This window comes from Ambystoma mexicanum, chromosome 5q, assembly GCF_040938575.1.
Source record: "Ambystoma mexicanum isolate Mex_15411 chromosome 5q, UKY_AmexF1_1, whole genome shotgun sequence".
Classification (NCBI taxonomy): Eukaryota; Metazoa; Chordata; class Amphibia; order Caudata; family Ambystomatidae; genus Ambystoma; species Ambystoma mexicanum.
In genome coordinates this window covers 276,311,264-276,331,936 of record NC_090933.1, presented here as the reverse complement: position 1 = coordinate 276,331,936, position 20,673 = coordinate 276,311,264, and the positions used below count along the sequence as shown (strand labels likewise).

The 20,673-nt window shown below is 46.3% G+C and overlaps 1 protein-coding gene across 1 annotated transcript in view; it reads right to left on the bottom strand.

Annotated features, from left to right (window-relative positions):
- Window positions 1–20,673, bottom strand: part of RTTN (rotatin) — a 2,784,523-nt gene that overhangs the window by 2,055,777 nt on the left and 708,073 nt on the right. The window contains exons 14-15 of the mRNA XM_069620779.1: window positions 10,963–11,075; window positions 5,468–5,594 (exon numbers count right to left, since the gene is read on the bottom strand). Coding sequence (XP_069476880.1) covers window positions 5,468–5,594; window positions 10,963–11,075 — 240 coding nt within the window. The remainder of the gene's footprint in view (window positions 1–5,467; window positions 5,595–10,962; window positions 11,076–20,673) is intronic.

Below are 20,673 nucleotides of genomic sequence, written 5' to 3'. Positions count from 1 at the left end.
GGAAATCATGGCATGGAAGGATCCAATTTCGTCGGACGGGGACGCCTGAGCAGGGGGTGACGGGGGACATGTCCCGTCGTCGCCTCCGTCATCATCTGTACCTGTCGTAGCCGTGTCCGTGCCTGTATCATCCCCGTGGGTAGTAGACCAGGGGAAGGCAGAGCAGGCCGCAGAGGTGGGAGAGGTGGCGGAGGAGGAGTCCTCCTCTTCTTATTTGGTGGACGTTTTGCAAAGGTCCCGGCTCCGGTTCCCCGGTCGGGTCTGGCTCAGGTACCTCCGTCGGGGGAGGGGCAACCTTGTCCTCATCTCCAAACATAAGGACTGAATCGCTTTCGAAATGGCCGCCGAAGTGTCCTGCGGCACCGGAAACGACGGGCGCGAGGGCTCTTGAGGAACCTCGTCGGCGGCAGTCGCTCTCGTCGTCGCCCTCGTCGGTATCCCTCCCGATGGGCTGGGCCTCCTCCACAACTTCGATGAGCTCTTCCTCAGAGGTTGTGTCTGTATCCACGATGGCCACCTGCCCCTCCCCCTCCTTTTCCAACAGGGACTTTGTGGGGGTCTTCTCAGTGGGCCTGAAAGACGACTCCCTCCGCGGTGGCAGGGAGACTCTGGATCCTGAGGTCGCCTCCACTGGTGTAGCCTCCACAAGCTGAGCCAGGGCCGCTGCGACATCCTCGATCGAGGTCTTAGCAGGGTGAATTAAGGCCATCGTCACCTTCTGTGCGCCTGGGGCCTTCACTTTGGGGGGAGGGTCCGAGCCTCGCTCCCCCTCTGCCGGAATCTTCGAGATCGGCCGGGGCCACTCCAGAAGCTTCGCCGGGTTCTCGGACTTCCTCTTACCCGAGCCAGAGCGTTGGCTCGTGGTTGATGGCCCCGGGGAGGATGCGCCCTGCCTGGCAGCCAAGGAGCCCGACCGTTCGGCGCTCCCGGTGCCCGCAGACTCGTGGTGCTTGGCCTTTTTTTGGGCCCCCGTCGCCGGGGCGCCCTCACAGGACTTAGAAGACCGCTCGGACTTCTTTTTCTTCTTCTCGCCTGACGGGCTCTTCCCTTCTAGCCAGTTGGTGAGACGGAGGTGGCGATCCTTCATGGTCCGCTCCGACATGTTCCCACAAAACGCACAGTCTTTCTCCACGTGCGTCTTGTCCTCATGAAGACAGTAGAGGCATAACGAATGCTCGTCCTCCTTGAACACATTCTGAAGCTGGCATCCAGGGCAGGCCCTGAACAGCTTCCCGGACGTCGACCTTCCTTTCTCCTGGGCCATGTCCGGGGTAGGCCTCGGAACTTCTGGAATCCTCCAAAAGCGTAAGAAATCTTCACCCTTGAGGGGCGTAGAAAACTCTGAAACGGGTCCCTGTTGATCGGATGTAGAAACGGTGGAGCTTGAGGCTCAATTTAATCGAAAAATGAGAAAAAGCTCGAGAGCTACAGCACGAGGACTCCCAACACTTGAACGTGCGGTAAAAATCTGAGGATGGCTGCCAGAGGCGTGGCTTAGGGAGAGGGCAGTCATTGGCTGGGGGCAGTATGACCCAGAGACCAGTGATTGGTTACTACTAAGAAAGACAGATCAGAAACAAAACTGATACTGATTTTTTTCTATACCAAGGATTCCCGGCCTGACGACGGGGAATATTCATGAGCATGTGAATCCATGCCAGACCCCATTACTGACAGGTGTGATACGCATGCTTGTCAGACAACACAGCATTCCTATTCTCAACCCTCTGGAGTTGATCTGAAACCAAGGGATTAAGGGAATCAATGCTACGTATCTCACAAAAGAACAGCCTTGTACCAGAATACCCCCCGCAAGTAACTTACCGGCCCCAAAAAGGTTCCCTGCGATCAGGATCACAGTCGGGAGATTGAAGGGATGAGGTCATGGAGCCTGGAGATTGATGGAATATTAGTTCCGTTCACACACAGTATCCAGGAGTGTCCGGGAACCTAGCCCGACAGAACGAGGACGCCTGATCCTGAGGTGGCACAAGTCTCTGTCCCAGGAGGCCACCGGCACGAGGGCACGCAGACGCCTACATAAGTCCCCAAGAACAGTTTTTCTGGTGTGTGAGGGAACGTGAAGGAAGTCCAGGATGTAGAACGATGGAAATACCAAGCAGACAAGGCCGTAGACAGGACGTAGGGAAGAGCAATCCGTAAGCAAATCCGAGTCAAGAACGAGGCAGGTACATTTCCGATGAAATCAGCAGACCGAGGAGTCTGTGAAGCCAAAGGATGGGTCCGAGCATGTGTAGTCAAGATACCAAGGCAACAGGCAGAAACGAAATCCAAGACAATCCAGAAACAAAGTAAAAGTTCAAAGCCTAGCGACAAGAGGCAGGATATAAAGTAGCTTTCTTGATAACAATCAGAAGCGCCGCTGCCATTCTGCAAGAGGCTTATAAGCCTTGAGTCACATGACTCGCCAAAGACGCTACACGTGATCATGAACAGAATGCGGATGCCAGCATTCCCATGGCAACCACCAGCGTTCCAACATATGGGTTCTTGCCGTAATCAAAACTCAAAGCGAAAGTGAAAGTGTGCGATGACGTGGTTGTTGAAAGGTAAGGTGACAGTTCTTCATAGCACGTAGGGGCTGCGTCTTGAATTGTTTGGTCATATGGAGACGAGAACCTGGAATTCTAACAGTATACCAGGAAATACACACTAAATAAGAACTTTAGATCCCTTGGTATACTCTCCTGCCATGTATCTTTCTGCAATTTTAAAAAATCTACTAAAGGATTCCTGGCAGGGGAGTATACCAGGAAGCCATCCATAAGAAAATGTTGTTTGAAAGAAACACTTTTGCCATCCTACCTAAATAATCCAGGGAACATTTCCTTACACCTGAGATGTTCATTTTTAGTGTAAGGGTCAGAGTAGCATGTTTTGGGCATGAGGACAGTTCATAGGTAGGGAAACTCTTTAGAATAGGGACAGCGAGGCCTTTATCCAACCTTTTTATTTTAATAAAGACGTCTGATAATGAAAATATTACAACATTGTGTCCATCTCTCATTTCTGACCCCTCACAGTGGGGTAGCGCCTCTCATTAAACCAGCATACCAGCATCCAGTGCCTGTCTTAGTGTTTTGGCACTAAAACTCTGACGGACGTCACACTCCTCAATGGAGTGGTTGGGGTTGAGGCGGTAAAGGTTGCCTCTTCTCTTACAACGGAGGCACAAACCAGCACTATTTGCCAATCTGGTGATTTTCATCTTAAAATTCAAAGGACAATATGGCATTTCCTTCCAGAAGCATTACATACTCCTGTGGTGGCGGCTACGGTACTGAGCAGAATTGATTATTGTAATTCATTATATTTTGCTGAGCCCAAATATTTGCCATTTCGTTTACAACTTTTGCAAAATCTGGCAGCCAGGGTCGCCACTGGTATTACTTATGGGCCCCACATCACTCCAGTTCTTCGTCAGCTCCATTGTCTTCCAGACAAGAAACAGATTGCATTCAAGTCACTTTGCATTGTTCATCGAGCTTTTTATGGGCAAGATGCAGAGTATTTGCTATCCAACTTCTTACATTATGTTCCCGTTAGGTCGCTTCGTTCTCAAGACAAATTCCTAGTTCATGTTCCTTGTTTTGTTGGTCGAGCTTTTTCCATAGCAGCTGAAACATTTTGAAATTCTATGCACTATTTGTTAAGATCAAAATCACAATCTGGTGACTTGCGGAAAATATAAATTTGGATAATTTAAATGGAATTAATCTTATATCGGAGCCTAAACAGGAATCATAAACTGGCCACTGCCAGGAAATTAATCACATAATTGTATTTATTAATCATCACAACAATTTTTACAAAACAGGCGACATAAAAAAGGAATTGCCACAGACATAAAAAAAGCAGCTGCAACCCATGCTTATCCCAGATGTCATGACCAAATCTAATATTGTATAGTATATTTGACTATATTGCCATAAAATGTACAAGAATTGCAAAAACACCCCTCTATAGAATACATCTAATAAAGTGCAGATGATGTAGACAAAAATTGTGCAAGTATGCATAAAGTGCAAGTAATGTAAACATAGGATATGCAGGACCACATGAATGTGCAAATGACAATACAATAGAACAATTTGCAAAACAAAAACCTGGTAAATCTAGCCCATGGCCACAGGATATACCTGTCACCAAAAGGTATAGCACTATTTTTTGTACCTACATTTTGACACTTTTCAAAAAATAAAACATGGATGGATTTGCAGCAAACACGTGCAAGGAGCATTGGCAAGGATGAGAAAGCATGGTTTTGCAAACGTGTCCGTGTTTTATTTTTTGAAAAGTGTAATGATGTAGGTACAAAAAATAGTGATATACCTTTGGTGACTGAGGTATAGCCTGTGGCCATGGGCAATGGCCAGATTGACCAGGTCATGGCCAAAGGCCATGACCCGGACAATCTGGATACTCCCCATGACCACGAGGGACCTGCAAAGTGGGAACGTTTTTCAAAATCAGGATAGTTTGAATGAGAAAATAAATTCTGCTCGTGGCTGCAGCGGAGGTGCTGGACAGGATTGCAGCAAACATTCGCGAGGAGCATCAGCAAGGACCTGAAAGCATGCTTTTGCAAATCTGTCTTGTGTTTTATTTTTCCAAAGTGTCAAAAATTAAGTACAAAAAATAGTGATATAAATTTGCTGCCTGGGCAGTGGGCCTGGCCCTCGGCAACAACAAATGTCTACTCTGATTTACCTACTGGGGAATGTGGCATGGGCTGGTTTGTGGTGACTGGCCATGGCTGCAAGCCATGAGCACTGGCCATTGGTCACATTAGGGTCCGTGGACACTGAACTAGGATGCAGGGTAGTTTCAGTGGATAACTGGGGTGGTTTGGCGGGGTTGGGGTCATGGTCGAGCCTCATGCCCTAGTCAATTCAACCATGACTTGCATCGCCAACAGCATGCGCTGCTAATAATGACACATCATTATGCATTGCAATAAATAGGTTTCTTAAAAGAGGTTTTCAGTTCTTTGATATATGTTAAAAGAGGAATTATTAATAACTTATATACAGTGATATAACACCATGAAACATTTTTCATAACAAAACCTGTGCAATTCACTGAAAAACTTTGTTACAGGGACGTTATGGTTACAAGTAAAACCGAAAACTCCCAGAAAGCAGTGCACGGTGGTGGCGCGAGTTATGGTTGCTTAGCTTACCATAACTGGCGAATTTCTGCAGGTTTTTGATTTTACTTGTAATCATAATGTCCCTTTAACAAAGTTTTTTCACTGCATTTCATATGTTTTTATTACTGCAACTTAACTATAACGACCCTTTAACAAAGTTGTTTCTGTGATATACTATATACATCATTTGTATAGAGTACAAGTACTCCTACTACTGATTGATACAATTACATTCAGGTTTGTACACCTAGAAGGGAGAAACACAAATGTAACAATTTACGTCACAGCTCTTACCTTAACAGTCTCCAGGCAGCAGCGATAAGCTTCACTTTTGACTGTTGACATAGAATTTGACAGCAAATGGAGAAACACCGTCTGACTCTCAGCCAGCAGTACTGTGCTCACCTGAGCAGATTTTGAACTGAAATGAGGGAACAAGTCTGTCAGGCAAGGGAACATTGATTTCCACTACAATGGCTGGTTGGCGATCAACACAAAATTAGCTGCTAGAAATCAACACTCATAAGAACAATAGCCACATAATCTGTAATTTTCAAAATCATATTTTAGGTACTGGATACTTCAACAGCACATTTTGAACATTTCTATAGCTGCCAGCCTCTTCTAGATTGTGATGTCAAGGTACCTTGGATAATAGGGGCCTGCACTATCTGCAACGCTCTCTTCCTAAATACTCTCTTTCTACAGCCCTATGCTCGGCCTCCTCCAACTCCTTGCGTGTGAGCCGTTTTTCCAAGTAGAGATTTGGGGGTAGATCTTTATCCTCTGCAGGTGCCTCACTCTGGAACAGCCTCCCTGCCTTTCTCTGCCTTGAGCCAGAGCTCCTTACGTTCTGGAAACTCCTCAAGACCTTCCTCTTCTCTTCCTCTTTCTCTCTCCCTCTCCCTTGCTAACCTCTCTCTTTCTCTCCAGCTGCACTCCTACATCTCTCCACTAACTCTTTTCATCTTTGCTGACTGGTTGCTTGGCTCACCTCCAGAGACGCACAAGTCTCATGCTCCCGGCCAATCTTTGTACTTGCCTCTGCACTATGCTCAGCAGTACTGCACTTTCTGCATACGCTCCATGAGAGGGGTTACCGCTCCGCACTTGTTTCCCCTACCCCCAACCTTGCACCTCCGCCTGGACACTTGCATAACCTGAATTTACCACGCCTAGTGCGTTTCAGTCTTGTCCCCTCTTTGTCTCCCCTCCCTTATCTGGTTGCGCCTGAAACACTTCATGCACTGCACTAGGAGAAATGCCGCCAGGGCTAGTACGCTAGTTACTTTTTTGTTAGATCATTCAGAAACTTCAAGGACTAAGAATGACTACTGTATTCCCTTGTTCCCTTCCCGCCTTTATGTGCTTTGAAGCACTTCACTTGAGTTAACAAATTAACAATCAAAATCCTGTTTAGAATGTGGTGGCAGATTTTTATACTGGCTGTTCTCCACCTTGAACTATTCTGTTTGGATAAGGCTCCCTTCGGTGGAGGGCCAAAAGGGGACATACAGTAATTTGGAGAATGTGCTGTGCGGGAATTGTCAGAATAAAACCTGGTCGTATTTTAAATATGACAGTCTCTAAAATATAGGTGTGTAGCTCTTTGATCAAGAAGCCTTGAATGTGTGATAGCACTGATATGCACAGGCATGTATTACATATCTCCCTTATTGATGGGTGCAAACTGATGTTTCATACGCTTTAACAATAATGTTTTGAGCTCAGTGACAGTCTCGTACATATGAGATCTGGGAGTGGGAACCTGGGGGCTGAAGGAGACCCATTGTTTCGTGATGTTAACCACCCCCCTGCCCCCGAGATGATTTATGGAAGATCCCCAGATCCTCTTCCCCATTCCCAGCTTCTTCTCGCATACTGACAACCACCCCCATTGAGACAGAGATCATTTTTTTCCAAGTTTCCAGGGTACGCATGCGCACAGATCGCAACCGAGGCTCATTAATGACATAAGTAGAAAACCACTGGGCACAAGCTTGCAGTAGTCCACTTTCACCTGGCTTGATGATGCCGAGATCATGGCTTGGACCGCAAATAGCCAGCATTACAAAGGCAGAATGCATTCCTGGAAGTGAGAGGAACACTTAGAAATTCAGCAACCACCATGGCAGTGCCACCAGATTACAAGAGGCCAGCCAGGCCCTTTATGCATGAAACCCAAGGGCTAATTGTTAGTAATTTGCAGTACCTCAAACTGCACCTGTTGTGAGGGCGTGGTGTGAGGAACCTCAGGGCATCCCCACATCTACTCCCCTTGGATCCCCTTCTCGGGGGGTCAGGGAAAGGCCATTGCTTTTGAATCCTGATAAATCGTGGTGGGGGATTTCCCACAAAAAAGGAAGGCGATGTGAGACTCAATCGGACATCGCATGCAGATCACAATCCCTGCCGTAATGGCCGTGACAAATATTACTCGTAAATCGAGCGATCAAATAACAAGGACATCCCCGATTTATCAACATATTTGTCTCGCGTACGCCTTGAGAACGACCAGCGTGTCGAAACACGTGTCGGCTGTTTCTGCTACAATTAAAACATCAACTATATTATTTGTGTGCCTTATTGCTGTAGTGTCTAGCGCGTCTCCACCTCACCCTCTCTTCTACAAGTGATAAGCACTTATGAACATTGTGAAAGCAAGAGAGTGAGCACCACGGAGTGAGTTGTGTGGAAGAACACACTGATGCTTCTTGGCAGTCTCTTGGCTTTGCCACAAAGTGAGAAAATAGAGTGCCAAGGGTTATGGGTTGCGTGACCTGTAATGGGTGGCCCACGTGGTCAGACAACTGTGCCTAGACCGAGGAAACCCTGCTTGGAAAAGCCAAGTAAAGTAAAAACAAGGAATCTCCACTTGTGAAAAGGATTGCTGAAGCGAATACGAAAGAGAGCAATATGTACAAACTATTGAAGAGCCTGAAGGATTATAAGGTTGACCAGGAACTGGTTTTGAAAACCAAGAGACTTTAACTGATTGTGTTGTCGCCTTGGGAAAGGGAACCCTGAGCCATTGTTTTAAACTGTTTTCTTCTTGGGGAAGGGAACCCCGATGCTTTTTGGAACTGATCTGAACTCGGGGAAGGGGAGCTAGAAAGTAAGCCAAGGGCTGGAAGAAGTTCAGAACTTTATTTGGAACACCATTTCATTTGGTGCTGACATCCCTACACATCGTTTAGCTTTAGTTGTGAGGGCAAGTACAGGTTTTGGACAGAGACAGACTTAAGGTAAACTTACTGACTCAGATTATCCTTAATTTATTTTAGGGAGGGCAATCCCACCTTAGCATAGGGCAAGTTAGACCTTAAACCATCCTGACATTTAAGTTAATACAAGTGTTTTATTTGAACATTGAATATGTTGTTGGTGTCTTGCTTCATGATGCCGGCTTCAGGTTTGGTGTGGGGGTCTACAGACGGTCATAGAGCAAAGCTGGAGGTGAGAGTAGGGAGAGAAAAATGTAAAAGGGGGTGCAAGACCAGAAGGAACGAGAATAGAAGTTAGGAGGAAGGGAAAAGGAGACATCTAGAGAAAGGCAAGGAAAACGGAACCATCAAGAGAAAGACCGATGAGCATCAGGTAGATCAGGTAGACGGAGGCTTCAGGGAATGGAGAGACCATAAGGAGAAAAGCAGGTTGGAGAGAGGAGAGGGAAAATAGAGAGCGCCATCAGGAGGTGGTGGGGGGAAGGTGGTGATGGAACAGTGAGGTCCCAAAAAGCAACCCAGCACTAATGAAGCCAAGAGGTCCAAGGGGCGCACGAAGAGTCAGGAATAGGAGGCTAGAGCTGTTGGGGGAAGTCGTAGAGAAGAGTGCCATGCAGAGACAGTTGAAAGCCTATTGACTTGGGGCTGAGAACTGGTTAAGACCAGACATTAGCACCACCGAAAGAGCAGTCACGAGTCAGGCTAGCCAGAAGCCATAGTGTGGATCTGGTGGGATTGGCAAGCCCAGCATGCAAACTAAACAACACGTGAATAGAGGTCCAGAGCCAGCGACTGCTAACCTGACCTTGGCATCGAGGCTGGGTGTGAAAGACAAATAGCCGAGTATGTGATTGGCTCTACAAGACCAATTCCAAAGAGGAACAAGTGCCAAGAGAAAACGCCCTTGGCAGGGAGCTATAATGAGGACAGCCTGGAAATTAACTCCAGCCGATGGGGAAGAAATAAACTATTAAAAGGTGAGGAACAAGGGATAACCGTTGTCTAGAGACTTGCTGACTTATCTATGGCTCACAGGATCAATCCCAAGGATTTGGATATGACTATTTGTCCACAGAACAGACTCGAACAAAGGTCCCAAGAAATACAACACTGATTCCCAGCAACCCTGTGTGATTAGCAGAGTCAACGGACTAACAACGACCTGGGTGTTTTGTCAAGGAGAAGTCAGTCTGGCCCAGAACTGGTTCTAAAACTCACAATCTGTTTTTGAACTTGTAACTCAGGATGACAATCCTAACCAAGTGCGGCCCTGAGCATTGTGAACATTCCCAAAACTCAGTTCTACTGCCCTATGTTCACTGAAACCTATCCTACCATGGGGCCACCTTTTGCTCCTACCCTGGAATGTACAGTAACACAACAATTGTCTTCTTATCCCAAAACCGCCTCTTGAGTCCTTGATTGATCCCCCTGCACCATAGCAGCTCCCAAATGGATGATTAGTTCTGCACCAGTGGGAATACCCTAAACAAACCATTGAGGTATTTGCTCTTAGGGGCCCACAAGCGGGACTGATTAATGCAATTTGCTTAAGAATCAGAGATGGCTGCCCAATGTATTTCAATGGACACAAGCTTGATCAAATTTTGGCTGGAGAAAGGCATTACAGTAGCATCTAGTGCAAATGAGTTAAGCGGCAGAAGACCTTGATGCATGCACCATTCAGAGAATATCTTCCCCATCTTATTAGGGTATACACATAGTGGAATATTTGGCTTCCGAAAAACTGATCATGCAATCGTTTTAGTTATTCCAGTGTTTGAAGCCAGCTCAGGAACCACACAGGCAAGGCCAGTGATTTCAGGTCATAGCATACAATCTTGCCTTTCTCTCTAGTCATAGGTTTTGGATAGACACAAGGTATGAACAGCCCATGTAGAGACAGGTGACAGATGTTTGGAAACCAGATGTCTATCCTAGGGGTGTGGCTAGGAGGATCATCCTGGAAGTCTAGGACGGATACTTGGACATAACTTTGTTGATCAAAGGAAATGGGGAAAGAGCAGAGGTAAATGTCCTGGAAGAGAGAATCGTGACCACTTCCTCTGTGACGCTGGGTCTATTTCACCCCTTGGTTCCCTGGAAAGCAAAAGTAAGAGTTCCATTTAATTCAATGCTGAGAGTCCTGGCTAAACATTGAGGTTGCAGGGAGTGGGCTCTTCTGCAGCTTGACTGGATTTTTGGATGAGTGGAAAGACACTGGTGAATCTGCATCTAGATCACTTCTCGGGAGATCGTTTACATGTAGGTCAATGGGACATGCAGTTATACATATGCAGGTGGCTTCCAGTGATGCGGTCTAAAGGCCCTGGTCCACATTCACCCTGGCAGAAAACCCTAAGTCAGGTGGATAGGATACTTGGTAAAACTCTTTAAAACATTGCTATGACACTTACTGAAAAAGCAGGGATTTCAGCCCTGGTGAAAAAGGCATTTAAAGTGTATGCATATGAAAGATCCAATGTTGGAGAAAAAAATAAGTCACAAATATTAGGTACATTTATTTTTCATAATGCTTCATAGTTTTAATTAAGAATTGATTACATGTCTGAGAAAATGTGGATGAATTCTCGAACCAACAAAAAGTGCTGATGAAATGGAAGGCTGTATAGTGCTTGATCAGCTAACTCCACCAATTCTGAAAGATTCTTCTGTCCCTAGAAAAGAAACAAAAGGGTTGTTCTCACATAGGAAAAAATAAAGCTGTACCATATTTGCTGCTGAGAACTACAAACATCTTTGTGGTAACAACAGACAAGCTGCTTTCCTTCTTTGTGTATACCTATCTTTTAATATGGCTCAAAAACTACATGTGCAGCATTGTAGTTTGCTGCATTAAGACAGACTGTTGATTCCATGCATTATTGAGGACTTGTTATAGGTCAGGCTGAAATTAAAGCCAAAGACAAACCCCATCTGTTAATAACATTCATGTTTTTTGTTTCCAACAAAACATTTTATTAGACATTTTCATGATATATACATCAACATAGCTCATAAACACAAACACAGATAGATTGAACACATATGGGAGCAACTATGCATTTCGGGGATCCCTTATCAAGGCTATGTCCCTTTAATTGTTTTGTGCTGCAGTGGGTACTGCAGTTAATGTGCCAGGGGATTTCATGCGCTGATTCCAATGCCTTAGTCCGACCTGGGTGACAGTTGGAGTTCCTGTAAATTGGGAGTTTCCATGGGATCTGTAGTTTGGGGTTGCTCTCGTCTCCGGTTATTAATTGAGCCAGCGGGTCATGGGAGGACGACGTGCAATCCCTGGGAATTAGTCTGCGTAATCCAGGAAGGGGGCCCATGTGCTGCGAAATCTATTGATGTTTTCCAATCGGATGGCTGTGATATTTTCCGCCACTACTATGTCCCAACATTTCACCCACCACATGGGGAGCACAGGCCATCGGGGTGCTTCCACATACGAGCTATGGTGATTTTGGCCGCAGTGAGTAATTGGCTGCATAAGTTTGCTATATGTCCCGTAAGTGGGAAGGCACCTTCTACAGTGTCCCCTAATAGTGCTATTCCCGGGTCCCATGGTATGGCCAGACCTGTAATCAGACGAATTTGCTCCAGAGCTTCTCGCCAGAATTTACTAGCTTTTGCGCAGGACCACAGCATATGGAACAAGAAGCCAGTGGCTGAGCATCCTCTCCAGCAGTTAGGGGAGTATGATGGGTTTCTTATGTTTAATAGTTCGGGGGTCAAATACCACCTATAGCAGCACATTTTAAACCCCCCTTCCTTGTTAGCAATACATTTAGAACATTTATGCATTAGACCCCATATTCGATCCCAATCTACTACTACTAGTGTGCGCCTCAGGTCCCTTTCCCAGCCAAGCATATATTTTTCCTTCATGTTCAAGTCCGCTTTGTCAAGTAATCGGTATAGGGTTGAGACTTTACCTTTGTGGAGTGGTGTTGTTAGGGTGCTCTCTAGGGCTGTTAGGTCCCTCCCTCCCTTTGCCCTCATGGTGCCATGTGATAGCCAGTGTCTTAATTGTGTGTAGTGGAATCGTTCCGCTTCCGACATCTTGAATTTTATTTTGCACACTTTGAATGTTAGAGGAGTTCCACTGACCAGAAAGTCCGAGACTCGGATTAGGCCGCACTCCGTCCAAACAGCAACGTTTTGTGGGGGTATACCGGGAGTGAAATCCGGACTGTACCAAATTGGGGTTAGGGGTCCGAGAGAGCCTGTGCATCCCCATTTACGTGCTGCGTTTCTCCAATTTGCAACTGTGTTCTTAGTAGCTGTGAGTGGGTGCGAGTTTGAGGAGTTTCGGGGCGCAGTGATGTGTGGAAGGGAGGATAATGGGACCGAACACCATGCTTCCTCCAATTGCTTCCAACGGGGCGGGTTACCAGTCATCTTCCATGTGAATGCATGAGAAAGTTGAGCATCTCAGCAGTATCTAGATACCTCTGGTACTCCCGGCCTACCCGCTCCCATGCCGCGAACCATAATCTGTTTCGCTTTGCACGGTTTCTCCCAACCACCCCCCAGACAAATCTCAGTATGCTTTTTTGCAGTTTCTGGAGGTATCCCTCCGGGATGTTGATTGGAAGGTCCACACAGTGGTAGATCACTCTTGGCACTATGTTCATTTTTACCGCTGCTATTTTCCCTAACCAGGATATCTCTTGCTTATGCCAGTGCTCTAGGTCTTTCTCCAGATCACTGAACACTTGTGGGATGCTACTTTGGAATATACGTTCCACTTTGCATGGGATTTGCACCCCTAGGTACCCAATGGAGGATTCCGCCCATGGAATGAGATGTTTGGAGTAAGGGATTCCCTGTGTTTTTGCGGGATGTTAATTGCTAAGGTCACCGATTTTGACTAGTTGACTCTGAAGCCTGAGACCCTGCCAAATGCCTCAATTTCTTGCCAAAGGGCCTCCATCGACTTTTCTACCTGTGTTATGGTGAGAAGGACATCTTCCGCGTACATGGCCGCTTTGTATTCGTGTTTGCCCACTTTTAGGCCCTGTATGTGTTTATTTTGGCAGATTTTGGTAGCAAATGGTTCCATCGACAGGACGAATATCAGCAGCTCCTTGTCGAGTACCTATGGTGATATTAATCTTGACAGATCTTGTGCCATTATTCCTTAGGGATGTGGTGGGGTTCTGATAGTTGGACATGGACCATTTTACAAAGTTAGGGCCGAAATCAGTAAGAGTTTGTTTAATGTATCCCCAATCCAGAGGGTCGAACGCCTTGTGCGCGTCAACTGAAACTACTGCCAGCTCTGCGCCCACTCTAGTGGCGCTTTCTATCAGATTGACAGTGTGTCTAATATTATCTCGGGTGTTACGCCCCGGGATGAATCACGTCTGGTCTGGGTGGATTAATTCAGGGAGAAACGTCCGTAGTCTGGATGCCAGGAGCTTGGAAAAGATCTTCCCAACGTTATTCATTAAAGGGATCGGTCTATATGAGGCGCACTGTTCGGGGTCTTTGCCTGGCTTAGGGGGTAAGTATTGTCAGCGATTCTGCCATGGAAGGGGTAATACTGCCGGTTAGAAATCAGATGAACAGGGAGGAAAGCTGCAGGGCTAAGATATGGACATATACCTCAAATCTGGCTGTGAGTCCGCCGTTTCCTCCACTGTGATCGGACATTCTAGGGCATCCAATTGGCCTTGGTGGAGGGGGGGAGGGGACTTCACTAATGGATCGTAAAAAGTGCACCTGCGTTTTGGACTCCGTAGGGGGCCCTGTCATGATTTATCTATGGTGACTGACCACGATTTCCATTTTTTCCCACTCAGCATATCAGGAAATACCATCTGCTCCCTTGAGTTTTAGGATATTTCTCCTGTGAACTTTTTTCAGTTTATAGGCTAGTAGACGGTTTGCTTTATTACTATTTATGTAATAGTATTGCTTTGTGTATGCGGTTATCTGGCTGATTTGTCGGCTAAATGAATCTCTAGGGTGGTCTTAGCTTTAAAAACTACGAATCCACTAGAGTAGGTAGGGACCTCAAAAAAGCTCTTTTCTAATTCCCCCACTTTCTCTTCTAGTTTAGCTTCCTGAAGCTGAGCGCTCCATATTTGCCCTGCTGCGGCACTAATTAAGGCCCCACAAACTATTGGCTTCAAAGCATCCCATACCGTGGGCTAAGGAGGTAGCCCCTGTTATGTTCTCTCTGAAATTCGGCGAGAAATTCGGCGAGCCCCGATGATCGAGAAAAATCCACTCTTATCAGGATTTTATCAGTTTGCGGGTCCGGGACTAGATTAAAGTCGCCCCTATTAGGAGGTACCCTTCAGTGAATGTTAGGATGGTCGGAATCATTTGATATACTGTTTCTCTTATTGGGTTTCAATCTGTCTTAGGCTTCATAGGGCCCAAGTCCAATCATGCGTTCCCTTTCCTGGGTTTTTTGTAATGTGTAGTACCCTTTATGGCCCTGCTCTCTTGACTGGCTTATTTCTTCCGGTCTTAGTCTCTGGAGGTTCCCCCTTCCTCCTAGGGTGTTTCCCCTTTTTGTTTATTTCCCAAACATTGTTGTTTGTCAAACTATGTATTAAATTTACATTTCTCCATTACTCATTAAATGCTTGACTTTCAAATTTGGTACTTCGAAAGTCTTCTCCCCTTCCAATATGTTGCTCCGGCGGCCTTTCGCCTCTCCCATTCTCCCTGGTACCTCTCATTGTAGGGGAATGACGCATGGCTTGGCCTGCCCTCAGGTAGTTAGTTTCTCATCTGTACTGCTCGATGTCTCGCTTCGTTGTAGCGGGACCTCTCAGTGTTCAGCCCCCCTCTCAAGTACTTGCTTTCTCTGGGGTACTGCTCCGTGCCTTTAGTGGAAACTCTCAATGCTCGGTTCACTCTCGGGTACTTGATAGAGGTGGGGGATACATAGCTTGTTGTAGGCAAAAGGGGAGGGCCCTTACATCATCTTCTTCGGGCACCTTCAAGTGCTGATGGGACCCCGATGGGGATGTGTTATATACCTGGAATCCCGGGTCTGTCGCCGTTGTCTAGTCACGTTGAATCTTTATCGCCAGGGAAGCTCCGCAGAGACCAGCGTGCCGCTCGACTCCCAATCCGCTGATGTGGTACGGTGTGTGGCTTTGTTGAATGAGTCCCAGGTCAGCTGCACCGCAACTCGGCGTAGCGATGGCATGGCGGGGCTTCAGTCCCACCAGAATATGTGGCACGCCCCCTACCATGCGATACGGAGCTTCTTGGCGGTTAATCCATTGGATCTTCAAGTCATGCCCCTGCGGGTAGTGCACCATAGACCTCAGCTGGTCCAATATTCAGCCGCCAGTGAGAGCAAAGCCATAATTAGAAACTGCAGGGTGCTGGGATCACTTCAGTTATGCGTGGTATCCTCTCTCCCGGGCCCGGGGTGAGTGCAGGTTTGAAGCGCCCACCATTTTCCTTTTCTGCATCGCTGGTCTCCCCGGAGCTCAGTACTTCTCACTATTCACAGCAAACGGGGCAGCCTCGGGACCCCCAACCTCTGCCCCATTGTGCTCCATATATTCATCCCTCTATACTTCGTTTGCTGGGGTTTGCACAGTGGGAAAGTCAGGCGTATTTGAAGTCGGTGGCTGGTATGAGACGGGAGCTTCTAGGAAGCCATGACTCCGGGCACGGCTCCAACCCACGCCCCCCCCAATAACATTCATGTTTTATATGACAACTGCAATTCTTTCTGCACACCTTGTCTTGCTAGCGAACATGCTACTATCTGCGTGGACCCTCACCAACGTGCAAGTCTGTGAATCTTATGAGTGCCTGAAGCATTAATGTTGGTTTTCAATAATAGATTTGTTGGTGTGTACCATTCCAAAGGGGAAAGGAGGGAGGATCACATTATGAAAACTACATTTTAAAAAAGCACTTTTGAATGCATGATTTCAGAGGTCAACGTTTCCATTTAAGGGTTTGAAGTGTGTTTACATCTTTCAAATGTGAAGTGAGCAATTAGGCAAACGTGATTTTCACCAAAAACAACGGACAGTCATAGTGAGCTTGAGCCATGAACAAACTTTAGCCATTGTTTATCCATTCAAGTGCAGTTATGGATCACTTAAGTAATGGCTATTAAATAAAACAACTAATTTAAGATTTTGCATCTATTACACTGTCCACTGCCATCAACCTTAAAGAAAATCAAATTTTAGAAGAAAAACAATCACCTCAAAAGGGAGATGTCTCTTTAAAGAGACTTGTATATAACTGGGACGGGTGATCCTTGAAAGGAAAGAATATGATTTGCAGGGGAAGCATACTTGCGTGATTACGCCTGAGGAAGGTAAAGCACAGGAAAACCGCGGGACCCGCAACTTCTGGAGAGACAAGGAGTACCATAGGTAGGGTGCCCAGACTAGAACAATGGCAGGACCATTGCATGCATGGAAACCTGAGACCCATGCACGGTGGTGGTGAAAGAACAACCAACAAAGCTGAGACCACAGAGTTGGGAGCGTTGCCCACATTTGTGGACAGACGCCGGCAAAAGGGAAGCTAGGTACCTGAGAGTGAACCCAACCCTGAGAGGTTCCACTACAGGCACGGAGCAGTACCCCAAAGAAAGCAAGTACCTGAGAGGGGGACGGAACACTGAGATGTCCCGCTACAATGAAGCAAGACATCGGGCAGTACAGATGGGAAACAGACTACCTGAGGGCAGGCCGAGCCATGCGACGTTCCCCTACAATGAAAGAGGTACCAGGGAGAACGGGAGAGGCGAATGGCCACTGGGGCAACATATTGTGAGGTGAGAAGACTCTGAAAGTACCAATTTTGAAAGTGAAGCATTTAATGAGTGTTAGGCAGAAACCTGTGCAGTTCCCTCTGGGACCACTGCAAAAGATTTAAGACTACAGGTGTTTGGCAGTAAACCCACTTGGTAGCAGTCTGTACCACACAGATTCACTTGGTAGCTGTGGCTGAGCAGTCAGACTTCCCTCAAGAAGAGTTAGGCAGCATACAGAGTATTCACAATAGGTCAAGAGAACACAATAGGACAAGTAAACACTGACCAGAGCTTGGTGTAAAAGAGATATAATTATTTATTTAAAACCACATCTAGGAAAACACACAGGCACTAATAGTAAGCAATACAAAAACACGGTCACTAAAAGAAATACACTCCCTTAGAAGAATATTAGACAAGTCTTAAGTAAAGCCCCACTTATTTTCAGACAGCGGTGAGCGCTTAATGCAGATGGCACTCTAATAATTTGTTTTAAAAGGGAGAGAAAAGCAGAGAATAAATTGAAACAGATCTCAACACTTTTTCACAAACACAACAAGAGAGGAAGGCAAAGTAAAACCGTGAAGTTAAGAGTTCAACTGGCTGGATCCACTTTGAGAGGATCAAACGAAATGTGTGGAAGGTCACACGGTTGCAGAGCACAAAATTCTTGAAAAGGTTCAAAAAGGAGTTGGACCACAAAAGGGACCAGTTAGGAGGTCAAGGCGGCCAGCCCAGTCCAGAAGGTTAAGGGGTTATTATTACCTTGTAGCAATCTTTAGAAAGGGAGGCCTGGCGGACACGGTACCTTAAAGTGGTGAGAATACTCCAGCGGGGGCAGTTGTTGCTGGCAGCGGATGCAAGTCGGTGCTTTGTCCGGGGGAAGAGAGGAAGACAGGAGTCTGTTGCACTGCCAGGGAAGAAACCAGCCACAGAGTTTCTCAGGTAAAAGGAGCGGTTCTTTGGTTCGTGGTCCAGTGGTAAGTGGCTATGCAGTTGCCGGGGTGCTTGGCACGGGCAATTCGACCACAAGCCGGTCTGGGGTGCGAAGAGAAGAAGGTAAACTGGTTGTGCCCACCAGTCAGGGGAAGAAGCCTCTCCAGCCGGGAGATCTTCTCTGTCGTCGGGAAGTGGTGAGTCGGTTCCGCAAGGCTCCACCGGTGGTGTTGTCGTGGTAGGGCGGCTAGCTTCTCCCTTGTCGGATTCTCAGGTCCTGTGGCAACTTCTGAAGTTCCAGTCCTCAAAGCCCTGCTTTTATGGAGCACACCCCCATTCACTCAACCTAGCTGTCAATCAAACATTCTAAGTGGTGAGCCAGCCGGCTCACCACTTGGGCCAATCACACAAGAGTGCGACTTGAGTTACCAAGGTAACTCAGTCCAGGGTGCCTAAACCCCCTCCCACACCCACTGTGGTACCCAGACAGAGTGGCACCACTTTTGGAGGCTTTTTGTGGAGAAGCCCGCCAAAAAGTGGAACAAAGGGCTCGACTTGGGTTGGAGTCACAGAAGAGAACACAAACGCCATTTTAGAATCGAGTCTTGGCAAAAAATACCAACCGGCGAATTAATATTAAATAAATAAACCGGCGGTATGTTCGAGGCTATGAGAATTAAATCATTAAAGTTGGTAGCCTCGAACAATGGGAAAATCCCATAGGGATATATTCGCGGTTGAATATAAAAAGTAGTATCCACTGCCACCAGCCAAAACTCGATCAGGGGGGACGGAGACGTGCCCCCTCGACTAACAGACCCGGGGCAATCGAATTGCCCTGACCAGTACGTCCACAATATGATGTTTTGTACTGGTTTCTGTTAATAATTTGGGACTAGTAAAGCCAATGGTGACTTTACATGCCCTGGGAGACAGTAGTCAGTCCCAGGGTATGGAGTCTATGGTGGGGTGTCACTATGACACCCCTGTGTCACTGCACGAAGGGTGCTGTGTAACACACATAGTAAAAACACATGAGACCCTATGGAGTAAAGGACCCCATAGCCCATAAAAAACCATAAATAATGTCCAAGAGTGGAGAAAGAGTGTCTCACTCTTGGCAGGAGAAAAAAAACAAACTCCAGAAATCCAGCAAAGCTGCTGGGGGACTCACTAGGTTAGGAAATTCAGCCTAAAGAGAGAATTATCCCTAACACTGAGTAATGGAGAAATGTAAATGCAATACATAGCGTGACAAACAGCAATGCTTGGGAAATAAACAAAAAGGGGAAATAAATACCCTAGGAGAAAGGGGGAACCTCCAGAGACTAAGACCGGAAGAGATAAGCCTGTCAAGAGAGCAGAACCATAAAGGGTACTACACAATACAAAAAACCAAGGACAGGGGAACTCATAATTGGATTCGGGCCCTACGAAGCCTAAGACAGATTGAAACCCAAGAAACGAAACAGTATATAACAAAGGAAAAGTGTGGGAGAGTATCCAAAGGAACATTGGCTTAAATTTGATACTAAAGAGTATAAATCACAGAAGTACATGGGAAGAGCTACATGAGCTCATAAAGGAGATTTCAAGAATTTATCAAAGCAGATAACTTTGAGAAAACTATATTCTGAAATTAAAGACATTTATGTATTCACGAAACCAGCAACTAAGACACAGAGGAGACCTCTTTGAAGAATAACACAACGAGAAGAAACAACCAGGAGAAGAGAGACATTCTTTTGGCGTAGGTTTGAGCTATTCCTGGTAGTGGATTAGGTTTAGGACTGAGGACTATTACTTTTTGACTTGCTGAAAGACTAGCACCTTTAGGTGATTTAGATAGGTAGGGTAATCCCTTTACCATATATTTTCATTAAAAGTAACATAACATGTCCTCCTTGTGTCTGACTCCTCCATCTGCCCTGCCACACCATGCAGATAGTCTATGAAGCTACAAGAACAAGCCTGCCTTCAAGTAACACAGACAACAGACGCTTGTTACAACAGGGGGGGATATCACATGTGGTTGCAAATCAGCTTGACTAGCTTATGCTAGTGGAACTTAAAGGATAAATCATTTCTTAGATGTCAACTGATCAAGTTGTGACATATGCATTTTGATACACTGGCCCAAAAGTAATTACCAATATCAGTTTTTCTTACAAACTGGTTTCTCGTAATCTCAGTTTAAATACATTTCTTCCCAGACACTGAATAGTCCACGATTTACATGCCAGTTAATATGCTCAGGTTAACCCTTTAACTATCAAACTCCTCTTGTGCTTGCTGCTGACTGTTAAAAGGGGTTCCCGAACCCTTCTTCCCTTTTTCCAGTTGTTACGGGTGGTTTACCTGGTTCCCAAACCCTTCTTCTGCTCTTCTCAATATCTCCTACTAACAGTCAAGTCCCAGTTTTATCACAGGATCGCTCTCACTGGTCTTCTTGAGGCCCATTTCTTTTTGGCTATGTTTTCTGGCTTGCTTCAAGCATCTCCTAGGGCACTTTCAGCAGTTGTTGGTCCTCCGGGAAAGTAAGAAACAGGTGAAGCCTTAATACCAGAGGACTGGAA